A 24,274-nucleotide genomic window follows, 5' to 3' on the forward strand; every position below is an offset into this window, starting at 1 on the left:
TCTGCAAATTTCTGCTTGGTTTCTGCATTGTAAGTTTTCTTCAATAAATTAATCCTTATCTCCCTAGGGCAGGCTTTTGACATGTCTGGAACAAAACTCAGCCAAATGTCAAAAGAGGAGAGACGGAAACAGCTCAACTGAAACATATCAGCCAAATCCAACTTAGAAGAATTATTTATCTGGGACAGAAAGCACTTATGAAATTGATATTGGCAAAGTAGAACTTGTAGCATATTAATAAAAGGTACCAAACACATAGGTTTTTTAAATAGTGAATCATCTAATGCTCTAATGTCTCATCAATATGGTGTCAGGCTAACTAGAACAACGCATAATAGCAGTGCACTGCCTCAGTAGATTATTCTAGTGTACTTCAACTTGAAAAGGACTCAATTATCCCAAACTTTTTCCTTAAACTTTAGGATTTTGTATTTTAAATTATAGAAGTTTATGTTACTTGAGGCTTAAATTTTATGAAGATGCCCACATCTCTGCAATGAAAGGTTCTGGTCAGGGTAAAGGGCATTATTAGAAGAAGCAGAATAAAATATATTATTTGCTTTGCTTTTTTTGGATTACTTTTTTTTTAAGATTTTATTTATTTATTTGAGAGAGAGAGAATGAGAGCCAGAGAGCACGAGAGGGAAGAGGGTCAGAGGGAGAAGCAGACTCCCTGCTGAGCAGGGAGCCCGATGTGGGACTCGATCCCGGGACTCCAGGATCATGACCTGAACCGAAGGCAGTTGCTTAACTAACTCAGCCACCCAGGCGCCCTATTATTTGCTTTTCAAAACATTCTATTCTCCTCCCCTGCCCACCAAAGAAATGAGGGGCAAAGAGGCCCCACGAGGTCCTCAATGCAGCAAGTACTCAGCAAGTACTGAACTAGCTAAAATAGTGGGAGAATCATACATCTCTTATTTAACTGGGGCCCAAAAGCAAAATAAGAAAAGATCCCCTCAGGTGCCACCAAGACGTCTCTATACGAGAGAGCAGTGTTAGAGGAAGGGACTCCCCTGTGGAAAGCAAGTTTGGAAAGAGCAGGCTAAGTTGCATTTCCCTTTTTTTCTTTTTCTTACCACCAGAAGACAAAAATAACAACACCACCATCCCAGAAAGTAACACCTGAAAGGATCCAGCATTACTCATGCTTGGCATAAAGACCATGCATCATTTGGTCTTGACTTTCCCACGTGTTGACACTCAGGCCCAACCTCCAGTGACTCCTTTGGTATTTGCTTCTTGCAGCCTGTGTTCAGCATATGAATCGTCAAGCACCCAGAAGGAGCTGCCGAAAAAGCCCAAGATTTTAGTTAGAGAACCAGACTCATGGACTGACAGGTGGTTCTTACCCCACAACTCTGAATGACAATGACATGGAATACCATCAAATGGCCATGCTCTTCTCTTTGTTAATGGATTCCAGGGGAGAAAGGCGGTAGAAAGTATAAATGTCAGAAAAGAATGAACCTTCAGGTCCAAAACTGTGCTTAAGTAAATAAAAAAAAAAAAAAATCACAGCGTGTTCTTCTTGCTCCATTCCAGCCCATTTGCAGAGAATAAAAAGACAAAGCAATGTGAGTGAAAGGCAAGATAGCAGGCTCAGCAAGAATTTGCCACCTTAGCTCTAAAGGCTACTGAATTTATGAGTCTCGCTGTTTTACCATTGGCCTTCCCCGACCTCACTTGACCTCCATCAAGAAAGATGGAGACGCTTTGGATGAGCAAGACAGCACTGACACAGAATTAACTCCAGGAAGAAGATAACATACCCCACCATGAAGGAATTACTAAACTTAAAAACAGTTAATGAATTCCTAGTGGAATTCCTGAGGGATGCATCCAGAATTTGATTGTAAATTTGCCACAAACCTATGCCTGCTAACTATTGTTCTCCACAAAGGAAGAATCTAGGAAACCAGATTTTTGAGAGTTGAACTTGCCAGCTACATGAGTGGGTTGCATCTTATTGTCTTAAACAAAAAAAAGACAATTATAGATATATTGGATTTCTGGTTCTTTTGAAACTCGTGATTCAGTATCTTATGTCAGGTTCATTTCAAGAAGATTGTGATTTATAAGAGAGAAATTGTGGATTTTGTGAAGGTCTTCTCGGGAAATATTTATTTTATTTTGAAGTATAATTCCAGTTGAGCTGCCTCGCAGAAACAAGTGAAAATTGCTTCTGTCGTCATCGAGATAAAGGGTGGTTTCAGTTTTCAGAAATTCTAAATTGTGTTCACTTGTGGCAAGAGTGACAAGAGAGTCACAAATCTATAGCCATGCTGTAGAATTATAGAACTTCTCTAGAACATGATGATTATCTAATCTCTTTATCTGTAAGATAGTGGAATACCAAACATTACATGCATATATATTTTCCCTGCTCAGCCCATCCCAATATAATTTGGTTACAGTCTATGTTAAAAAGGATGTTTTCTAATAATAAGAATGCTCCTCATGGGATCGTATGTAAAAGGACCCATCCAGGGTCATAGTTTTGTATATTGAATCTTCCCCTTCTGATTATGCAGGAACTATGGTAAGGAATAGAGAGTTGGCACCACCTGCCTGCACATATAGGCAGGCCTTGAGCAGTAGGTTCTCATCAAACACTTGTTTGAATGGTTTCTTGTCAACAGTGTTCAAGTTCTTAGCCTGGCATTCAAGGCTTGGCTTCATTTGTTCTAATCTAGCCCTTTGCCTTGTCTCTCATTCTCATGTGCCGAGTGCTTTCACTGCATAAAACCTTGGACTCTATCTGAAAAAGTCCTATTCTTCACACTGGCTGTCTCGAACAAACTTTCCTCACCATTTTCACCAGCCTTAAGGATCAGACTAAACTTCCAAGATCCCTTCTAATTTTAAATGTAATGACTTATGATTCAAGGAAGTACTACTTCCTGCTTGAAACATTCTTTGCTTCCCCAGGCTGAATATAATCTCTCTGGCTTAGTTCCCCACTCTTATTGTTCATTCACGTTCTGTATGTTACCTATCTGTATCTGTGTTTATATCCCTTGCTGCATTTGCAAGTTCTCTAAGCAATGCTGCATTTTTTTTACCTTGTATTTCCTATAGCCCCATGACAGTACCTGGCTTTCAGGATATTGCTAATTATTGAACTGCAGTGAGTACTAAGCAACATCCTCGCCAATATGGGAGTTTTATGTGATGGCTTATTTACCAGCTTTTACTCTCCTGTGTATTGGAAACCTCTGCCCAAAGTAGCTCAAGGAGATGGCTATTTTCCGGTCCTGATTCACTTCCTCTCCTGCTTTTGCCACACAGCCCTTCTGCTCGTGTTGACCATGATGATGTAACTGCCTTACAGAAACTTCGCTGTTGCAGCAAATACACCAATTATAAGTCTTTCTGTCCATAATTGCTTAGTTGGGTTCTTAAAGCCTGAGCTTTCTGCCTCTGCCACGTGGAGTTCATCAGATTTACCTGCTCTTTCTAGCCCTAAATCTGATTCGAAACCCATACATCCCTGGAAGTGTACAGGTGCACCCCTCTTTTCTGACTCTTTGATAGACCATTGCCGTGTGTAAAGAATTATACTTAACTGTCTGATACAGAATGGCTGATGAATTTTCCAGAGCTAGAATGGGAAAAAGACTAGTTCCGAGGCTTAAAGATTCGCTCACACGATTTTCAAACACACATTCCTCTAATGCTTTGGTACTATGCACAGGTTTCTGTGCATATTATCTTATTAGCTTCTTTGAATAATTCTAAACATAAAGATGACAAAAACAGAAGCTTGAGATGTAAAACTGAATAAAGCTAAGGCTCATAATGGAGGTCATAAAGCTAGTAATAAGCACCTAAGGCAGAGTCTAGCACTCCCAGGGTGACACCCAGGGAGTCAAGGAGATGTGTCAGATGTGATGACACATGGCTACTTCTTCCCCTGGTTCACTTAGAGCCCCTGAGCCTCATCTGTGTGTTGCTCCAGTGATGGGAATCACCCCTTCCTGAGATGGCTTCACAATGGAATATCAGCAAATTGCCTTGTCCACCCAGGAAGATATTTCACACTCCAAACGCCTCCCAGTCAGAGGTTCTGCTTAACCTAGATGGCTCCTGACCTTGCTGATTAATTATTCATGCTTGTTACCAGTGAATAAAAACTGAAAAGTAAGGCCTTACTATGCAGTGTGTTCTGTGGACCAACAACATTAACACCACCTGGGAGCTTGTTGGAAATGCAGACGGTTGGGCCCCATCCCAGACCACCTGAACTCATATGCCTTTTAAGTTTGAAAAGCCCTACTCTAGAGCACTATATGCATTTAAGATATTTCCTTTATGATATAATGATGTCTTTAGTATGTTTGTGACTAAAGGCAATCAAAACATTCTCAATTTCTTGGCTTTAGTTCTTAATTTATTCATTTGTTATAAAGAAAAAAAATTAGAAACTCTGAAGGCAGTCTTCATTGCCTCTTGGCAAGCACTCGCTTGTTTACAATAGCCTCACAACCTAAGTGTGCCAGATTTGACTTGGACCTCTACAGCATGCACAGAAAGCCCATCTAAGTCAGCTTTCTTATGGCAGAAAGAGAAAAAAAAATCAATTGATTTGGTAGGTTTTGGAGGCAAAATATTCTAATGGAAATATCACTGGAGACAGTTCAAGAAGTTATGCATGTAAAGAGTCTTCCTCTGGCCATAGCAACATTTCTCTAGACATGTCTCCTGGGGCAAGAGAAAAAGAAGCAAAAATAAACGATTGGAACTACATCAAAATAAAAAGCTTCTGCATAGCAAAGGAAATCATCAACAACTAAAAGACAACCTCCTGCATGGGAGAAGAGATCTAATAAAGGGTCAGTATCCAAAATATATAAAGAACTTATGCAACTCAACACTGAAAAAAAACAAACAACCTGATTAAAAAATGGGCAGAGGACCCAAATAGACATTTTCCCAAAGAAGACATGTAGATGACCAACAGACACATGAAAAGATGCTCAACATCACTGATCATCAGGGAAGTGCAAATCAAAACCACAAGGGGATATCACCTCATACCTGTGAGGATGGCTAAAATTAAAATGACAAGAAATAACAAGTGCTGGCAAAGATGTAGAGAAAAAGGAACCCTCTGTGCACTGTTGGTGGGGGTGTAAATTGGTACAGCCATTGAGGAAAACAGTATGGAGACTCCTCAAAAAATTAAAAACGGAAATACCATATGATCCAATAAGTCCACTATTGGGTCTTTACCCAAGGAAAATGAAAACACTATTTCAAAAGGATATATGCACCCCTATGTTTATTGCAGCATTATTGACAATAGCCAAGATATGGAAGAAATCTAAGCATCCATCAATAGACAAATGGATAAGGAAAATGTGGTGTGTATAAATGCATGTGTGCACACACACACTGGAATATTACAGAGCCGTAAAAATGTATGAGATCGTGCCATTTGAGACAACATGGATGGACCTAGAGGATATTATGCTAAGTGAAATAAGTCAGCCTGAGAAAAACACATACCATATGATTCCATTCACAAGTGGAATCTTAAAAAAAAAAAAAGAAAAGAAAAACAAACAAAAAGCAGAGTCAAACCAATAAATACAGAGACCTGGTGGCTGCCAGATGGGAAGGGAGCAAAGAGTTGGGCAAAATGGGGGAAGGGGTGTGAGAGATACAGGCTCCTAGTTGTGGACTGAATAAGTCACAGGAATAAAAGGTCCAACATAAGGAATACAGTCACTGATGTTGTAATAGCGATGTAATAGGGACCGATGGTAGGTACACTTGTGAACATAGATAGCATCATGTATAACCTTGTCAAAGCACTAAGTTGTACACCTGAAATGAATGTAGCATCGTGTGTCAACTGTACTCAAAAAAGAAATTGTCTTCCTCTAACCAGCCAGATGGCCTTAGGCAGGCCCCTTCCCACCTCTGGGCCTTGAGTTTCCTCATCTTTATCAATTTTGGATTATAACATAGTCTAAAGCTCTTTCCCATTCTCAACACTTGTAGGCACTCTACCACTACTTCCTGACTAGATCTCTCCTTGTCCCCCTCATCTCCTTCGCCACTGTGAAGCCCAAGTCAGTCTTGCTTCAGTTATTATGAGGGCCTTCTAATTGATCTCCTGCTTCGCACTGCCCTCCCCCAATCCAGGTCCACACCACCATTAGTTCTGTTCACAAAAGAAAATCTACTCGTGGCCATCTCATGCTTACCACATTTCAGCGGCCCTGAGGTAACACCCAAACACCTGGATGTGGCCTGCAAGGCCCTTCCTCTTCCTTGAAGGTGCTGTGCTGTCCTCCATCCTGGGTTTCCAAGCCCTCTTGCCTGAAATATCCCCTGCACCCCAGCCTCTTTACCAGCCGAGTCCTGTTTATTGTCCAAGCGTCGACATCGCCATCACTGGGTAAGGTGTTCTTGTTCTCTGGAGTACTTTGTGCTTCTTGTTGTAATATTTGATGCGTCTTACTGTTATTGCTCATTAGAATGAATCCTCTGGAGGTCTGAATCCAGTCTCCCCTGCTCACAATCATGCTCTTGCAGCTAACACCAAGCAAGCACTGTGAATTATTGTTTGAATTACTCTTATTTGGGAATTCCTGATCTTCTACTTCCTAGTTATTGATCAAATAATAATAATAATGAATTCTAAATGTTGTTCTAAGGATGAGGCCTAATTAATCTAAAGCACCTAGAATAAACCCTGGCGTATATTAGGCACTTAAGATACACTATTACTATTGTTATTCTTTTCTTTCTTTAATTATAGCACTTAGTATGGACTTAATTATAATTACCTGATAACTAAAAATCTCTCTCTTACTTTGAATGCTAAAGGGAATAGACAAAGAAGTAGACACATTAATCAACTACACAAACGGATCAGATTAATGGTATTTTTTATGCCAACAAAATAGAGAATCATATTGTTATGTACTAAATATATATAATTAATCATATTTATTATAAATTATGCAGCCATATATTTGGAAAATATTGTATTGAATTATCTTAAACTATGATTAAATTCTTCCAGTAAATGTTGTATGATTTGTTTCCTTGAAGCTTAAGCTAATGGAAAAGGCCTAGGAGAAATTGTCCTTTTGAAGAAAACAGATCCTGGATACTTATAACCTAAAAGGGAATCTGGCATGCATCTCTTAATATTCTTAGAAATTACTCATAGGTTCAGCCTTTATTAATTTATAACTCTTCAAAGTTATGAATTGAAAGGGGGCCTAAAGTCCAGTCTCCTGTCCAGTATTTGAATCTTCGTGGCACCATCCTTGCCAAGTGGACGGACGGCCTCTGCCTGAGCAATTAGGCCATTAAATCTCTATTAGTTCCCATAGCAACGTAGGATTTATTAATGGTTTATCTATGAGTCTATAGAATATATTCTCTGCAAATCAGAAACAGATTATATATAGTAATAGGAGAGAAAAGAAAGGTGGACAGTGGATAAGGAAACAGTTGAGATACTAATAGAAATTTAGCTTGATTCTCTTTCTCTGTCAAGTATTAAATAATGACAGAGGTAGAAGTCATGACCAGCAAAGATCCAAATACGAATGTTTTGTGTCCCTGGTTTATTGTTCACTCTTACGCTCTTTCCCAATTTACAAATGTTTTTCACGGTCTCCCACCCATTCTTCCCTTCTGTTTTTTAATCGTTCCTCTTCATCTGATGCCTCTTTTCTCTCCACCTGCTTCCTTGCTTATTTCCCTAATATCTCTCTTTGTTTAGCCAAATATTCTTTTATTTCTATAATATGAAGATATGAGTTGGGTTTAATAACCCAGAAACTGAACTATAGTTATAAATATTCAGACATATTTAGAATAAGCTGGACAGACACAGTAAGAATATGTCATTAAAGGCTCAATAAATGAAGAGTTAGATGGATGGATGGATGATTTAGGTTTACAAATCTGTTAAGTTCCAAATAGTAACATACTGTGATAGATAACAAGTGAAATCTGAATGCCTGTCTTTAGAAAGTTAAAATCTAGCAGGAAATTTATAGACAGAACTAACCAAACACAGCACAAAGCAGACCATGAGAAGCAATACAAGAGAGGAAAATAAGGACTGAAAAAAAAAAAAATAGGTGCAGAACAAGAAAGAAGGGGAATATTATTCAGGGAGGAGGAAATAGAAACAGAGTAATTGGTAAATGGAAAATTAGTGTTGATCATAAGTATTACATTTCAAGGTATTTAAAATAAGAAAGGCATGTTTCAGAACTTAGAGTATACTGATATTAATTCTAAAACTCAGGGACACCTGTGTGGCTCAGTCGGTTGAGCATCTGACTCTTGATTTCAGCTCAGGTCATGATCTCCAGGTCATGAGAACAAGCCCCATACTGGACTCCGTGCTGGGCATGGAGCCTGCTTAAGATTCTCTCTCTCCCCATCTCCCTCCATCCCTCCCCACTCACATGCTTTCTAAATAAATAAATAAGTAAATAAAATTAATAAAAATCGTACAGATCCCATACCCAGCCATTCGATAAAACTGCATGCTATGACTTTATTAAATCTTTGTTATGAATTGAATAAACACTTTGTAAATGAAGATCTTTTGTTAATGCAAACAGTGAAGATTATTGTAAATTGACATAAGGTACATGTGTCAGGTGACCGGCACAGCTTCTGCCTTTAAGAACAGAAACCTTGATACAATAGGTAAAGATGTGGAAAGAGATTTAAACACTTCTGTAAAGAATCCTATGAAAAATTTTTGCAGTTGCCATTAGATTCTGTACCATTGAAGTTTTCCAATGGTAAAAACCACTTTTCAAAATTATCTCGATGCAAATATTTCTACTTTTCACCTTTTAAGATACATATTATAGACAGCAATAAGAAAATATTTAATGATGAAACACCAATTAGCAACGAGTGCAGTATGTCAAGTAAAAGCAGGGGTATTTCCTTACCAAATAGCACAGCATGATTTATATAAACGCCATCCTTTCCCAAAGAATAGAATCCTTTCACTTGATGCATTAAATTGCATACTGTCTTTTTACAGCTGTTCTGAAAGACAAATTTATTTTTGAGCTTCATTTATAAAACATAAATATCAGATTGTTGTTTTAGCCTTCTTGTAATTCAAAATAGCATCAGTGCTGGCTGAACATATTACTCATACCATGGAAAGTAAGAAATGGTGACAATTTAAAACTAACATCGTGAAATGAAGATGAATATGTGAAACGTTCACTTCAAATGGTTTAAGTAGATGTTATAAATACTTAACGTGAGGATAGCAGGATCTTGGTAAAAAAGAGCCATTTGAAATCATTTCTACTTCTTCCTACAGGAACAATCTACCTGCTACTAGATGTGTATGATCCTAAGTACAAAGTGATGTGTCCTGGCAGAGATATAGATACTGGGCTGTGAGGTGACAGGAAGAGAGAGACCATTTTCCTGGGATGGTCATAAAGGCTTCTCAAAGAAGGTGGCATTTGGCCAACAGACACATGAAAAAGTGCTCCACATCAGTCATCATCAGGGAAATACAAATCAAAACCACAATGAGATATCACCTCATGCCAGTCCGAATGGCTAAAATTAACAACTCAGGAAACAGCAGATGTTGGTGAAGATGCGGAGAAAGGGGAAACTCTTACACTGTTGGTGGGGATACAAACTGGTGCAGCCACTCTGGAAAACTGCATGGAGTTTCCTCAGCAAGTTAAAAATAGAGCTACCCCATAACCCAGCAATTGCACTACTTGGTATTTATCCAAAGGATACAAACATAGTGATTCAAAGGGGCACCTGCACCCCAATGTCTATAGCAGCAATGTCCACAATAACCAAACTGTGCAAAGAGCCCAGATGTCCATCAACAACTGAATGGATAAAGAAGAGGTGGTGTATATGTACAATGGAATACTACTCAGCCATCAAAAAGAATGAAATCTTGCCATTTGCAACGACATGGTTGGAACTAAAGGGTATTATGTTAAGCAAAATAAGTCAGTCAGAGAAAGACAAATATACGATTTCACTCCTATGTGGAATTTAAGAAACAAAACAGATGAGCGTAGGGGAAGAGAAGGAAAAATAAGACGAAATCAGAGAGGGAGACAAACCGTAAGAGACTCTTAACTCTAGGAAACAAACTGAAGGTTGCTGGAGGGTGGGTGGGTGGGGGGATGGGGTAACTGGGCGATGGGCACTTGAGGTAATGAGCACTGGGTGCTGTATGCAAGTGATGGATCACTAAACTCTACCCCTGAAACCAAAAAAAAAAATAATTAAAAAAAAGTGGCATTTGATAGAGATGTCAGTGCCAAATAGAACTGGATATTTGAAGTGGAGAAAGGGTATTTCAGGCAGAAGGAATACACAAATAGAACCACAGAGGCAGGAAGGCACCTGGGGCATATGGAGTGGGGAGTTTGACTAGTGTGTGGGGTTCACAGAATTCCTGACAGAGAAGTGGCGGCAGATAAGATGGGATAGTAAATCTGGGGACAGACTGTGGACGGGGTTGAGTGTCAAGCAATGGAATCTGGTTCTTATTTGGTAGTGAATATTAAGCTCAATGATTCTTCCTCCGAGTTTTTAACCCAGAACATTCACACGATCAGAACTGTGCTGTTTTGGGGGTGCTTAGAATGCACCCAGCTCTGCCAGGTAGTTTACAAACATTACCCAGTATAGTCACCACAAAAGGATAGTTGCAAGACGAGTAACTCCATTTTACAGATGAAAAACTGTCTCAGAGAGGCTACATAACTTGTCCGTGTTCAACAATCTAATAGGGAAAATTTTTTACGCTAAATTTTATGTCCCTTACTCTTCATAATCCTATTTTCATAATTTTATTGTTTAACCAAGATCTTGTAACTTCACAATTCTGTTACTATTCCTAATTTGGTATTTTGAAGAAGAGAGAAAATGGAAGAAAGACTAGTTTAGAGGCCATTTTAATAAAACAATAAGAAACAATATTTCTTTTTTTTTAATTTTTTTATTGTTATGTTAATCACCATATATTACATCATTAGTTTTTGGTGCAGTGTTCCATGATTCATTGTTTGTTCATAACACCCAGTGCTCCATGCAGAACGTGCCCTCCTCAATACCCATCACCAGGCTAACCCATCCCCCTACCCCCCTCCCCTCTAGAACCCTCGGTTTGTTTTTCAGAGTCCATCATCTCTCATGGTTCGTCTCCCCCTCTGACATACTCCCCTTTTCTTCCTCTCCTGTTATCTTCTTCTTTTTCTTTTTCCTTAAAATATGTTGCGTTATTTGAAGAAACAATATTTCTAATTAAATCATGTCTGTCACTAGTTCAAGTAGCATCAAATCTGAGCTACCATTGTTCCTGAAAAATGCACACTGAGAAATTGCATGATTATTAATTTAGGGCTTTATTTGATGTTGAGGGTTCTTATACGAGTGCAAACTTAAATCCCTTTTGTGATCTGTGAGGTTTCCTATGATAATCAGAAGGCTTTGCAATGCAGCTAACAAGAGTTTCCTTAGCCAGATTCATTAGGTGTAATTTCCACTTCTTTTAAACCATCAAAATTAAGCACTTAGTATGTGTAAGGCATAAAATATGGCAAGTATCTTAACTACATTTTTTTCACTGTATTCTCATAACAGCCCTGTAAAGTGAGCACCATTTTCCCATTTTATAGAAAAAAAAAAAACTAAGGTTCAGAGAGTTCTGTGTGTGATGGCACAGATATTCATATTCAACTTTATTTGCCTTTAAGTCACTGCTCTTGCTACTATAGCCAAATGCCCTGTAACTCCCCATGTAATAAAGATGAGTGATTAGGGGCGCCTGGGTGGCTCAGTCGTTAAGCGTCTGCCTTCGGCTCAGGTCATGATCTCAGGGTCCCGGGATTGAGCCCCGCATCGGGCTCCCTGCTCAGTGGGGAGCCTGCTTCTCTCTCTGCCCCTCCCTCTGCTCATGTTCTCTCTCCCTCAAATAAATAAATAAAATCTTTAAAAAAAAAAGATGAGTGATTACTTAAAGTGACATTCATGCCTCTTGGTTGCAAAGAAATTAAGTAAAAGTCTGAAGTGCAGCTCATGGCAGGAACACAGACTTTGGAATCAAAAGAATGTGGATCTAATTCTCTTATCTACCTCTTAAAAGCTATGTGACCTTAGATGTGTTACTTAATCTTTCTGAGGCTCAATTACCGATATCTGGAAAATGCAAATAATAATACCTATTTCAGAGGATGGTTAAGATTAAGCTAAGTAATGCCTAAAAAGTTCTTAGCACAAAGTACATTCTTAATAAAAGTCAGCTCTATTAATAGTAGCGGTTGTATTTCCACACTATGCTATTTCCTTGATTTCCAGGGCCCCAGCTGCCATCTGTGATACAATCTGTTCCAAATATTTGATGCAGACCTCTCTTCTGAATTCTGGATCCATATATCTTACCACCTACTTGGCATTTGCTCTTGGATGTCCCACAGGCATCTCATACTCATTAGGTATCAAAATGAACTGAAAGAATGATACACATCACTCTTTTTCTGACCCTGCTAATGGTGATGATGGTGATGATGATGATAAGTGTGTATGAAATCAGTAGATGATGACGATGGTGATGATGATGATAAGTGTGTATGAAATCAGTCCCACAACCAGCCCACAACCTGGTCAAATCTCAGGTCACTGAGTTCTAGGGAACATAACCTCTGAATTTCTGCTGACATCACCCTGGTCCTAGCCTCCTTCATTTCTCTCCAAGAATAGTTTGATCACACCTACTTCTGCCTATCTTCACCAAGGAGCAATCCGCTCTATACTCAGAAGGAGCTTCCTGCACCCTTGAGACCCAAATGAAATTGGCCTTAAATCCCTTACCATCTCCGACAGAAGTTCACATTCCCTTGGGATTTTTGCCGATTTGGAGGACGTTTGCATATTCTCACTTCCTCTTCCCCCAGACGCCAAGTTGCACAAAGAGCGCTTCCGTGCCCCAGCACTTGGACATGAAATGCAGCCCCTTTAGCAAGTTTCACAAATGACCCACTCACACAAAGCATTTGTGAGTATAGCAAATATTATTGAAGATTGGAATTTGGGAAGATAGATAAGTGTTTACTATTCAAAATGCTAACTTCAAATGGAACATTAGGCATTTCCAGTTTTAAAATGCTCTCTGACCTCCTCCATCTGGATATTTCCGCTGGCTGATTGCCCTTCTCTATCTCAGCATCACACCATCTTGCTGGCTCTTCTCTCCATGTTTTTCCTAGCCCCTTCCCTTTTATCTCTCCCTCTTCCTTTCTGGAATAAAGCCATTCTTTTCTTTGTAACTCGAATACTAGTTTGACTGGTTTTTTGTTCTTGTTTTTGTTTGTTTCCCTAGATGCCTCTTCTCAGACTGTTAGAGTGTTCCCTTCTATCCCAAGTGGTTCCTTATCAAGCACTTTTCCATTAAAAGTTCCACCAATAGGAACTTGAGAGCCAGTAGTTAACACACTATCTTACTTCTATCACAGATGCAAATCTGATCATTTCATGCCCCTAATAACCCATAAGTGGCTTCCCATTTCCTTTAGCATAAAAGCTCAACTTTTTAGAAGGACCCTACAAAGTATTCCATGATCCAGTCTCTAGTATTGGCCATTTTGATGTTATTCTGGTTTCTCAAATACACTGTGCTTTCTCTGGCCCCCAAGTCTTCAAATACATTGTTCTTCAGAGACCCTATTCTTTCTCCAGCTCCTCATCAGGCTAACTCTTACTGATGCCTGTCCTGACATGTGTAGACTCTTACTTCCTCCAGGTTAGATCCTCCTAAGGTCCTCGGAACAATGCCTTTTCCACTTGTAATTATTTAATTATTTAAAATGGTATATTTCCTCTCTTTTGCTGTAGACTCCAAAGACCATTGGGACAGCGACCAAATTTCTTTTCTCAACCTTTACATCCTTAGCACCAGGCATACAGTAAGCATGCCATTTTTAAAAACTACACGAAGGTAAACATTGAGCCAAGTTTGTATGTAAAGTATTGCACCTCATCTCCCTGAACTTCTGGGCTTAAATTTACCTGGCACGGAGGGATCAGTCTTCTAGGAAAACCATAAAATCTCAGTGATGGTGGAGGGCGTAAGAGATTATACACGTTGAAGGTCTGGCAGTTTTGTTGTTGAGGATGTTAACAACTCAGGGGAGTTAAAGGTCAGTGCTCCCAAAAGGTCACGAGGGTCGCACCTAAATATGCTGTGAACTACATGTTGGGTAACTCAACTGCCCTCTTCGTTAGCTATCATCAGGATTTAATTAACTGGTGTCACAGTTGGAGAGACACTTCAGGCCCGTGGGGAAATTTGACTGAACTCATCCATTCTAAAATAAAAAATGATTAGCAACATGATCTTCCACATTAGCTTTCAAATAAGTGGGACAGATGTGTTTTCCTAAGCATCTTTCTGAGGTAAAAACTATTTCAAAACTATAAATACTGGAAAGGATAAAAAAGAGGTTTGGGGAATAAAAAAATTCAGGCAAAACTCTATTTGTGAGTGCTTGATTTTATGAAAATAACACTTATTTCACAGACAGAATCCACCTGCCAGGAAGCCCTATTTTTCATAACACATTAAGCCAGAAGAATGTTGCGTATTTTTAGAAGTAGCCTGATCATTGAACTGTTGAGGACAAATGTATTTTGTGGCTTCCTGGATTGTGGACCCACCTCCTCCTGAGTCAATCATCAGCCAGGCACAGCTTCCCAGGTCTCAGAACTACTCAGCACAGTAGGTTCTGGAAACTGTTCCCATGGTAACCTTCAGTCAAATAGGGCAGCTCGGGCTGTAGTACGCAGGCGTAATAGAAACAGAAATACTGGCTGCTCTCCCTCATGATGCCACAAAAAGAGGTAAAACTGACTACTGGATAAATAGACTGAAAGGCAGAAGAGATTCTGAACCATATATGAATCATGCTGTTAGTGTCCTAAAAAGATACAACTTCTACAACCTATATGTCCCCAAGAAAATCAATGTGAAAGCATAGGTCATAAATTTTGAAGTAACAATCAGTTACTGTGTTCAGAGAATCTACTAAATATTAGGCATCGGGTTAAGTAATGTACACATATAATCTCATTTGATTCCCATCAAAAACCTAGTTATTTTAGTGTTTCCACGATTTACCTGAAGCAACTGAGGCTCAAAGAATCACAATGAGAGAGTATCACTTAAGTGGGACTTGCACCCAGGTGTGCCTGTTTCCAGAATTAATATTGAGATTGATTTATTTATTTGAGAGAGAGAGAGAGTGCGAGCTGGGGGCGGGGCAAAGGGGACAGAGAATCTCAGGCAGACTCCTAGCTGAGCATGGAGGCCATAGAGGGCTCTTTTGATCCCAGGACCCTGAGATCCTGACCTGAGCTGAAACCAAGAGTCGGACACTCAACCGACAGAGCCAGCCAGGTACCCCAGAATTTCTTTTTATCTCTCAAAATCGCCCTTTTTCGTGATACCACCCTTTTGGAGCATCTATCAATCATAACCTAGAGGGATAAGTCATAGTTTGTGCTGAGGGAATTCACCACCAATTAAATACAGATATGAAAAGTAGCATCTGGGAGCTCATTCTGGCTCCAGGATCTGATCGTCTGGGAAGAGTGGTATAATAGAGTCATAAAACTTGTAGTTAAAGAATGGCCTTGAGGACCAGCCCCTCCACATCATCACAGAGTAGCCTTGAGAAACTCATTTAATTTCTTTGCACCTCAGTGTTTTCATCCAGGAAGTGAGATGATAGCTTAATGGGATGTTTTGAGGATAAAATGAGAAAATGGGTTCGAAAGTGCTTTAAAAAATATATAATGTGATATATGGCTATTATTATTTTCCTAAATAGCACATCGAATTTTTTTGGCATATCTCTTCAGCAGAGCAGCTTCTCTCTACTTAAAAATGCCAGGTTAAATTCTTTTCTTAAGCATGTTTTGTTTAATCTCCAGAATTAAGAGTTCTGCAGAGCTTCTACTACAAATCTTTATTAGGAATCAGGAAATAATTACTGCATTAATATATATAATAAAATGTCATTTAGCGTGCGCGCACGCGCACACACACGCGCACACACACACACACACACACTCTCTCTCTCTCTCTCTCTCTCTCTCTCTCTCTCCCGGTAACTTAATAAGGAAATGTCATCTGTATTTATTTTAAATGAATGCATAGGGGGTAACAGACTTTAGTTATCATTTCTGCATTCTGGCTGGGCAGAGCAAAGGGTATGATCAGAAGCTGAAGGTCCAAAGATAAGGTGTTTGATCAAGGAAATGGCAGTGCAACAAATTCAGGTGTTGTAGTGGGGCAGCCTCTGGGCAGAGACTGGCCTGCAAAGGTGTTTTCTTTGGCCAACATTGTTTTACTTTGTTATAATTGTGCTTTTTAATGATCCTTTTAGGTAATGCATGCACCCTCCCATTGGCTAACCATTTCATCAATCAATCCTGTTATACTATTCTGCTTCTCTCATTTATATGACCTGCCTGACATGTGAGTTTGAACTCCTTTACCAAAAAGAGGCAAAAGAGATGAGGACTCTGTATCATGAAGTCATAAAAACAGAAGTGAATGTATCTAGGCATGTAAAACATGAAAGGTTGACCTGGCGTGGATGTGGACTCAGGCATGGAGAGAGAACCCACAGGCTCTCCCTGAAAGGATACATTTAGGACACTTATATAGAAGTCTGGTATTACACAGCAGATTGTAACTATATTCACTCAGCAGGCATGTATCAACAGCTTGCTGGATGAGCTTCAGAGAAGTTTCTGGCGGCACATCATAACCACTATGTAAGTTAGCGTCCTTTACGATGATGGCATCTTCCTTATCATCATCATTGCTATTACTGGTCAGACACAATGCTAGGAAAGACAAAGGCACATAATACCAGTCTTCCTCTTCACTCCTAAATAGAGTGAATCCCTAGTATCTGGCACAGTTCCTGATATGTGCTGGCTGCTCAAGACATATCTGAAGATTTCATGCATGCATCATGGAAAATGAGAGGGAGGCCATCATCCCTAACCTTTGAGATCAACATCCAAATTCTGTTCTGACAATTTCTGAAAGAGATCTGTGAAAAATTCTAAGAAAGGGTCAGGAGGGGATCTCTGCCCTGTCAGGACAGCTCTGGGAACTTGATCTTCCTGAAGGAACTGAAAGGAAAGAAGATCTTGCTGGAAAAGTTTTCCCACCGCTGGACAGGAGGCTAAGTGGATGAATTCCATAGCGTCTGCAGAGAAGTCTGGCCATAAGTGCTATAGAAACACCGGACACCATTGATATTACTATTGAAAAGAATTGAGCATCCCATTACTTCTTATGTGGTAACCTTAGCACAGCAGAATTTTCTACTTGTTCCCTCTAAAATGCCTTCTAATAAGTCTAATCATTGATTAGGTTGCCAACTGGGGCATTAATAATGTTCTAAGTGCATGTCCCACAGGAGATCTGGTGTAACCAGCATTTGGTCAGACTTTGATTGGGTCTTACCTGAAGGGCTTCAACAGCCTCCTTACAATCTACTGGCCTTAGGTGGGCGCAGTCGGGCAATCCTTTACTATTTGGTCCATGTTCCTAATTGTACTGATCTTTGTAAGCTGTGATCTAATTATGTCACTTCTCTGCATTAAAACGGACCATGATTTCTTTTGGCCTAAAAAATACTCAAATTCACATCTTGGACTAGGCTATCGACCCTCCTCTCTGAAAATCCTACCATGATCTAACCACTCCAGAGGCCTATGGGGTCTTCTTCCCATTTCTCCAGATGACACACTGACCTTTGTTCCCCTGGGAAACTCCTCTGAGTGTCTTTCAAGCATCACTTCCAACTTGAAACCCTTCCTCATACCCATCGCAGAAGCACATTTAACTGTTTACTTCTCTATAAGTCTAGAACACTGAACAATTCTCTTGTATTGACCAGGACCTTTGGCTGTCAGTTTTGGAAGTCCAGCTTAACTGACTTAAGCCATAAACTGGGATTTATTCACTCAGGTTGCCAGACTGCACAGGGGCTGGGCCTTAGGGTGACTGAGACCAGGGCCTTGGACCACATCAGGGATTCTCCCTCAAGCAACTGTCTTTGTGGGACAGAAATGATAGACACTGACTTCTCCAGATTTGCATCCATACATGCTTGGAACCCAAGGAGAAAAAAACTTTTTCCCACTAATTCCAGTTATAAAATTTAGACAAAGCATTCTAGTTGGCTGGCTCAGTCCCCCTGGCTCTCTCCATGAAGGGAGAACTGGGCATTATGATTCACCCAGACTGAGTCAAAGTACCTCCTGCTCTAATCTGGGAGTAGCACACTAGTATTGGGAACCCCCATCGGGACCCCTTCTTGGCTTTATGGTGGAAAAGAAGCAGTGCTCCAAAACAAGAAAATATAATCAAAGAAGGGATCCCAGACAGGCAAAAAAAAACAGGCATCAAACAAACAGTTTTTCGAAGTCTGTAACTAGTAACACTCACATGGTGTTGTAATTATGCATTTGGGTGAGGCTCTCTGACTAGAGTCTGAGCTCTAGGAGGTCAAGTGCCCCATCTTTCTCAGAGCCTGTCGCCAACACCCAGCAAGATACCTGATGCCAAGTTAGCACTCTGCTAATGTTTTTTTGTTGTTGAAATGATAGAATGGATACCTATACAGCGTGAATATAACATCAAGTGAACGTGATCACAGAATTCCATAGAGTCGTGAAGTTAGTTAAATGAATGTTTATAGAACCTCTTTAGTTGACAGGTCATTGAGGGATTCAATTTAATTAAAACACAAGAACCTTTGAGATACAGCTAATATTTATTGGGTCCATCCTATTAGCATTTTTTAAAAGCCACTTAATTCTTACCCAAATCCCATGAGTTTATAGGAACCACCCCTATTTTAGAAATTAAGCAGATGGGGACGCCTGGGTGGCTCATTGGGTTAAGTGTCTGCCTTCAGCTCGAGTCATGATCCCAGGGTCCTGGGATCGAGTCCCACGTCGGGTTCCCTGCTCAGCAGGGAATCTGCTTCTCCCTCTGCCTGCTGCTCCCCCTGCTTTGTGCTCTCTCTCTCCGACAAATAAATAAATAAAATCTTTTAAGAAAAAAGAAATTAAACGGATGAAGTTAAGAGATCCTTGTGTTTTCCCATGTTGTCAGGTAATAGACTGCTGCAAAGGAGTAGAAACTCAGGCCCTCTGATTCCAAGTCTATTGCTGTGTTCTTAAGCAGATTATTTAACCTCTCTGAGTAAAATGGGGAGAAAGACACTTATTTCTAAAGATTGTTGTAAGGAAAAAAGAAGAAGACATAAAATGCCAAGTGCAAAGTGTGGTCTAGATTAGGGGATCGATAGATAACAGTTGCTATATTTGTCAGAGATGGTGGACGACTTCTTACGATGTCAGACTGGAATATATGAGACCTGTTCTCTCCTTGTCCCATATTCCAGGGACTCATCCTGCATTTTTCTCCTCTTTAGTGCTGCCCACTAGCTTCTGTCCCTTTAGGACTGGCCATAGAGCAGTTTACAAGCTCCTGGGCTCCCCCTTCCTTGCTGAAGCCAAGCACCCAGCCTCCCTTTGCTGCCTCAAACAGCCTAACTCTAGTTCAGGAAGGAAAACTACCGGGAGACTTAAGGATGTGTGGATCCTAGACCTTGTTCTGACATCAATTAGCTGGGTGATATTTGCACCGCTGTTCTTTCAAGTGTGAAATGAGGGTGTTGGAGCAGAGAAATTTCTATATTAAATTGTATTATGCAAAGGAAATTTCAGTAAAAATATTTTCATTGTAAAGTCAAGCAATATTACTACCCGGTTTAAAAAAATAGTTTTAAATATTTCTCTATCCACCAAATAAATCCACGTTGGATTTGCCTAAGCTTAAATCCATTTTTGTAACTTTTAACTCTTCCTTCTTGTTGTACGTCTCGGCAGGGATTCCGTGCCTGCAGCAGGCATTCAGAATCTTCTCCTGAATATAGATTCCAGGAAAAGCTGAGGCACAGAGGACAGAGAATAGCGTGATGACATTTCTTTAGGCTCACTGCCTAGACTCACTTGGCCTGCTGCCTTATTCTCATTAGTCCCACTGACTGAATCTGATTAGCCTACCCTGATTTATTTTTGGTGACCTGGGAGCACATGGGTCAATGCTTATTTTCATGGCTGACACAACCATCCCCAAAGCTGTCTTTAGATTTTGGAAGATTAGACCCTTTCCCTGGAAGACTGTGCTGTCTATGAAGTCTCATGACCCATTAGATACATATTTCTTCAACACTTTGCAAAATTGAGTCTATATATCCCTCTTTTCATTATCACAAAATTTTGTTATTGGCTATTAAAACATAGAGCAAAAAATTCTTAATAATTCTGAAGCTGATGTTTGTATACTTACTGTTTTCTGAGTTAGTGAATCCGTTTCTGTAACCAATAATAAATAAAAGCTAGAGTTCAATGTTATTGGATATTGGATGCTTGGTTTAGCCTCACGGTTCCACCTGGACCACTGGCAATAATAGTGGGTCATATGTTCTGTATGTTTGTTATGTTTCCCAAAAGTACACAATTTTAAAAGCCTACTCATGTGTCTGACGATGAGAGACAATGTGAAGAAAAGGACATTTTAAAAGTCAATCCGTACTGACTGATCCATATTATAGAGACCATCCTAGGACTATCCAGATCACAGAGTACCTAACATATGCCAGGCAGTGGTCCTGGAGCTAGAGATGCAGCTAGAAATAAGATACAGTCCCCATCCCTAAAGAACTTAGGGTCTCATACGGTTAACACAATTAAGTCTACTAAATGTTAACATAGAATTAAATTTCTATTAATGGCCAGATATTCTTTACAAATACTAGGACCTGTAAAAATTAAATTAGATTTCTAAAACAACTAAATAATCAGAAAAAAAACTACGTTTTTAGGTACATTTTTGCCTCCTTTAGGATACTCATATGTACTATATGCTTGATTTGGCTACTGACAACATGGGAGGTACAATTAGATTAATTCTAAGAGGCATATGTCCACATATAATTAATGCAATCAACAATTCTTTCATTCATTTAACAGAGACTTACCAGTTTATACCATGCGCCAGACTGAGTGTTAGGAAAACAAGTCAAGAACGGAATGGAAACAGACATGTGGATGTAATGAAGCTCAATTTTGGTACTTGTGTAGTTCAGTGGTTAAGAGTCCAAACTAGATGGGTGACCTTGGGCAGGTGACTCAGTCCTTCTGAGCCTCGGTTTCCTTAACTATAAACTGAGATTGAAAAAAAAAAACCTATCTCATCAGGTCATTTTGCATATTAAATGAGATGACTGTGTTTACAGCCTGCCTAGCTTCGTATCTGGATCCTGGTAAGTCCTAAGCATGTTGTACAAATTGTTCTGTCCCCCTTTCACGGAAGCGAAGTCTGAAGCTCAGAGCAGTGAAACAACTTCCCTGGACTCCACATACCCAGAAGATGAATTAAAAACCAAGCAGCAGTGATACAAAGTATACGAGTCTTGTATACGAGTCTTGTGTGAGACCAGAGAGAGGCAGGACTATTCTGCCTGTACAGTCAGTACGGGAAAGAATCAGGAAGGAATATTTACACCAACCACACCATGACTTTTCAAGTATACTGTCCGTAAACACTGATCTAGACGCTTAGAACAGTTTTCATTCCCCTTAACCGCTGCCTTTCCCATAGATGCCAGTGATCCTTGGTCTGGTTCCTTCTTCAAAGAGCATGTTAGCTTCTCTTATTAAAGATTGGCTAACCTCCAGTGAGGAGGATTATCACAGGATTCTCAGTCCCGACTTTTTTCTTTCTTTCTTTTTTTTCAGAACTGACAGGTGAAAGTGAGAGAGGAAATAACTGCTTTGTGACATTCTTCTAGAATTCTCCTAGAACTACCACAGCATTACTCCTTCCTAAGTAAAATGGAGTTCTCCATCCATATACTTTTTCCAGCATAGCTGAAACCAAGAATTTCTCTGCAAATCGAGTGCCAAGATGATTTTCATTCATTTCATTCTTTCCTCATTTCCACGATGTTTATTTTGTGTTTATTACATGACACAATCCATGAGCTGGGAGCAGTTTTTTAATGGAGAAGAATCAAAAGTAAAAGCCTGAGAAGATCCTTAGTCATAAGAGGGTCAATCTCTCTCTTTCTCCTTTTCCTTGAACACTAAAATACCTGTGTAATGCTTATCACAAACATTAGTTTTGGGAAAATAAGCTCAGAATAATTTTATTGCTAATGATCTCAATTTGACCTTCATTTCCTTTTGTTTTTCTCTTTTCTTAAACAGAATGCCACAACATTCCATGTAACTGTTCAAGATGATAATAGCATCGTTGTCTCTTTAGAAGCTTCAGATGTCATGAGCCCATCATCTGTGTATGTTGTGAAGATAACTGGGGAATCAAAAAATTACTTCTTCGAATTTGAGGAATTCAACAGCACTTTGCCTCCTCCTGTTACCTTTAAGGCTAATTACCATGGCCTTTATTATATAATCACTCTGGTAGTGGTAAATGGAAATGTGGTTACCAAGCCATCCAGATCAATCACTGTGTTAACAAGTAAGCATCATTTGTAATGTTGTCCTCTGTGTTTCTTCTTTGGGTATATTCTCATGGGGCTCTCATTGAAAGAAGGTCAACCCAGGATGGCAAAACCAATCACCTTGAAGTCAAGTGACATAAATTCAAAGTTCTGCTTTATATTGAGAATACAGTTTCTTGCCAACGTTTGATAGTGTTTAACTGTTACCTTTTGTTAAAGAAAAATCTATTTTAAACCCAAAAAAGTAAACCTCTATGAGATAGTATATTTTCAGACTGAATAATAATTTTAGATTCATGATTGGACCATGTAATTTTTTGCTATATAACTGAATAGTATGATCATAACTAAGTTATTTTTTTCCAGAACACATACTCTCATGTTAAGCCATTTGGGTTTTGAGACAAAGAATTTATACTCATATTTAGCTGGCTAAAAATTAATTATACATTTTTAGCTGAGAGAGAGAAAAAGATATTATTTATCGGTTTCTATTCTTGACCTCACCCTCCAAATAGCCTTGGCTTCCACTGCCCAAGAAAAATACCAAGAAAAAATAAAACATTGGCATTTTAACCTTCAGTATATCATGTCTTAAAGCATTAATGCTGATATTAGGAATTTTTAGGAGTAATTTTAACTATATGTGATTTTCACTTTTCTCTCTGGGACTTTAATACCTAATCTCAAAGTAAGATGCAACTTTACTGTATATGTTGATGTATAAGTTAGAAGAAAAACTGTTATCTATAAGATGGCAGAGTTTACCACTAGAGCAATTTAATGGCTCAGTGAAGTTCTTTTTGCTTTTTGTTCCTCAGTGCAAATTTTCCAGTGGCTGCGATTTTTTAAATGCCAGCTCCTGGGGCATCTGGGTGGCTCAGTCGTTAAGCGTCTGCCTTCGGCTCAGGTCATGATCCGAGGGTCTTGGGATAGAGCCTTGCATCGGGCTCCCTGCTACGCGGGGAGCCTGCTTCTCCCTCTCCCACTCCCCCTGCTTGTGTTCCCTCTCTCGCTGTGTCTCTCTCTGTCAAATAAATAAAAAATCTTAAAAAAAAGTAAAAATAAATAAATGGCAGCTACTTGCAGTCATTTTTGCCACAATTAAGGAAAAGGACATAGTGATATTGTTCTCTCAGGATAAAAGGAAAGAGAAACATCAAGAAGCAAGAACTCAGAATCAAGCTAGAAGGTATATTTTTAATATGTCTGTCAAAAATTAATTGACAGTTCCCTTGGCAGAGTCCCAGAATCAGCATTGAATCCTAAAAATTAGGAGTGGAATGGCATAAACCCAAGACCTTCAAGGTTTATAGATATAATGAGCAAATCTAGGACCTAGTAGAATTAAAGGAAGAATCTGCCTGTTCTAAAGGACTGTTTTAAATAAGTTGCAGAGAGAGGTGAACTGGGAGTTAATTGGTCCAGGCAGCAGATCTAGGTAAACAATGGCTATAACACAATTCCTCGAAATCAGAAGCTTTGCCTTCCTCATCTTCATAATCTCATAAGCACCTAACATGAACTTTACACTTAATAAGTGATCAATAAATATTAATTCAATTCAGTTGAGCAAGTAACAGGAGAAAGAACCAGGGGGATAAAAGACTAAGGCACAAAGCAAAATAAAAGTGTACTTACTGTTGCTGACCTAA

General features: G+C 39.4%; 1 protein-coding gene across 1 annotated transcript in view; it reads left to right on the top strand.

Moving 5' to 3' along the window:
- Positions 1-24,274, top strand: part of PTPRO (protein tyrosine phosphatase receptor type O) — a 233,542-nt gene that overhangs the window by 105,469 nt on the left and 103,799 nt on the right. Inside the window, exon 2 of the mRNA XM_088025930.1 lies at positions 22,363-22,636. Coding sequence (XP_087882056.1) covers positions 22,363-22,636 — 274 coding nt within the window. The remainder of the gene's footprint in view (positions 1-22,362; positions 22,637-24,274) is intronic.

Source organism: Eumetopias jubatus, unplaced genomic scaffold (genome assembly GCF_037043125.1).
Source record: "Eumetopias jubatus isolate StellerSeaLion01/CBP00866 unplaced genomic scaffold, mEumJub1_p1.0 scaffold_8, whole genome shotgun sequence".
Lineage (NCBI taxonomy): Eukaryota > Metazoa > Chordata > Mammalia > Carnivora > Otariidae > Eumetopias > Eumetopias jubatus.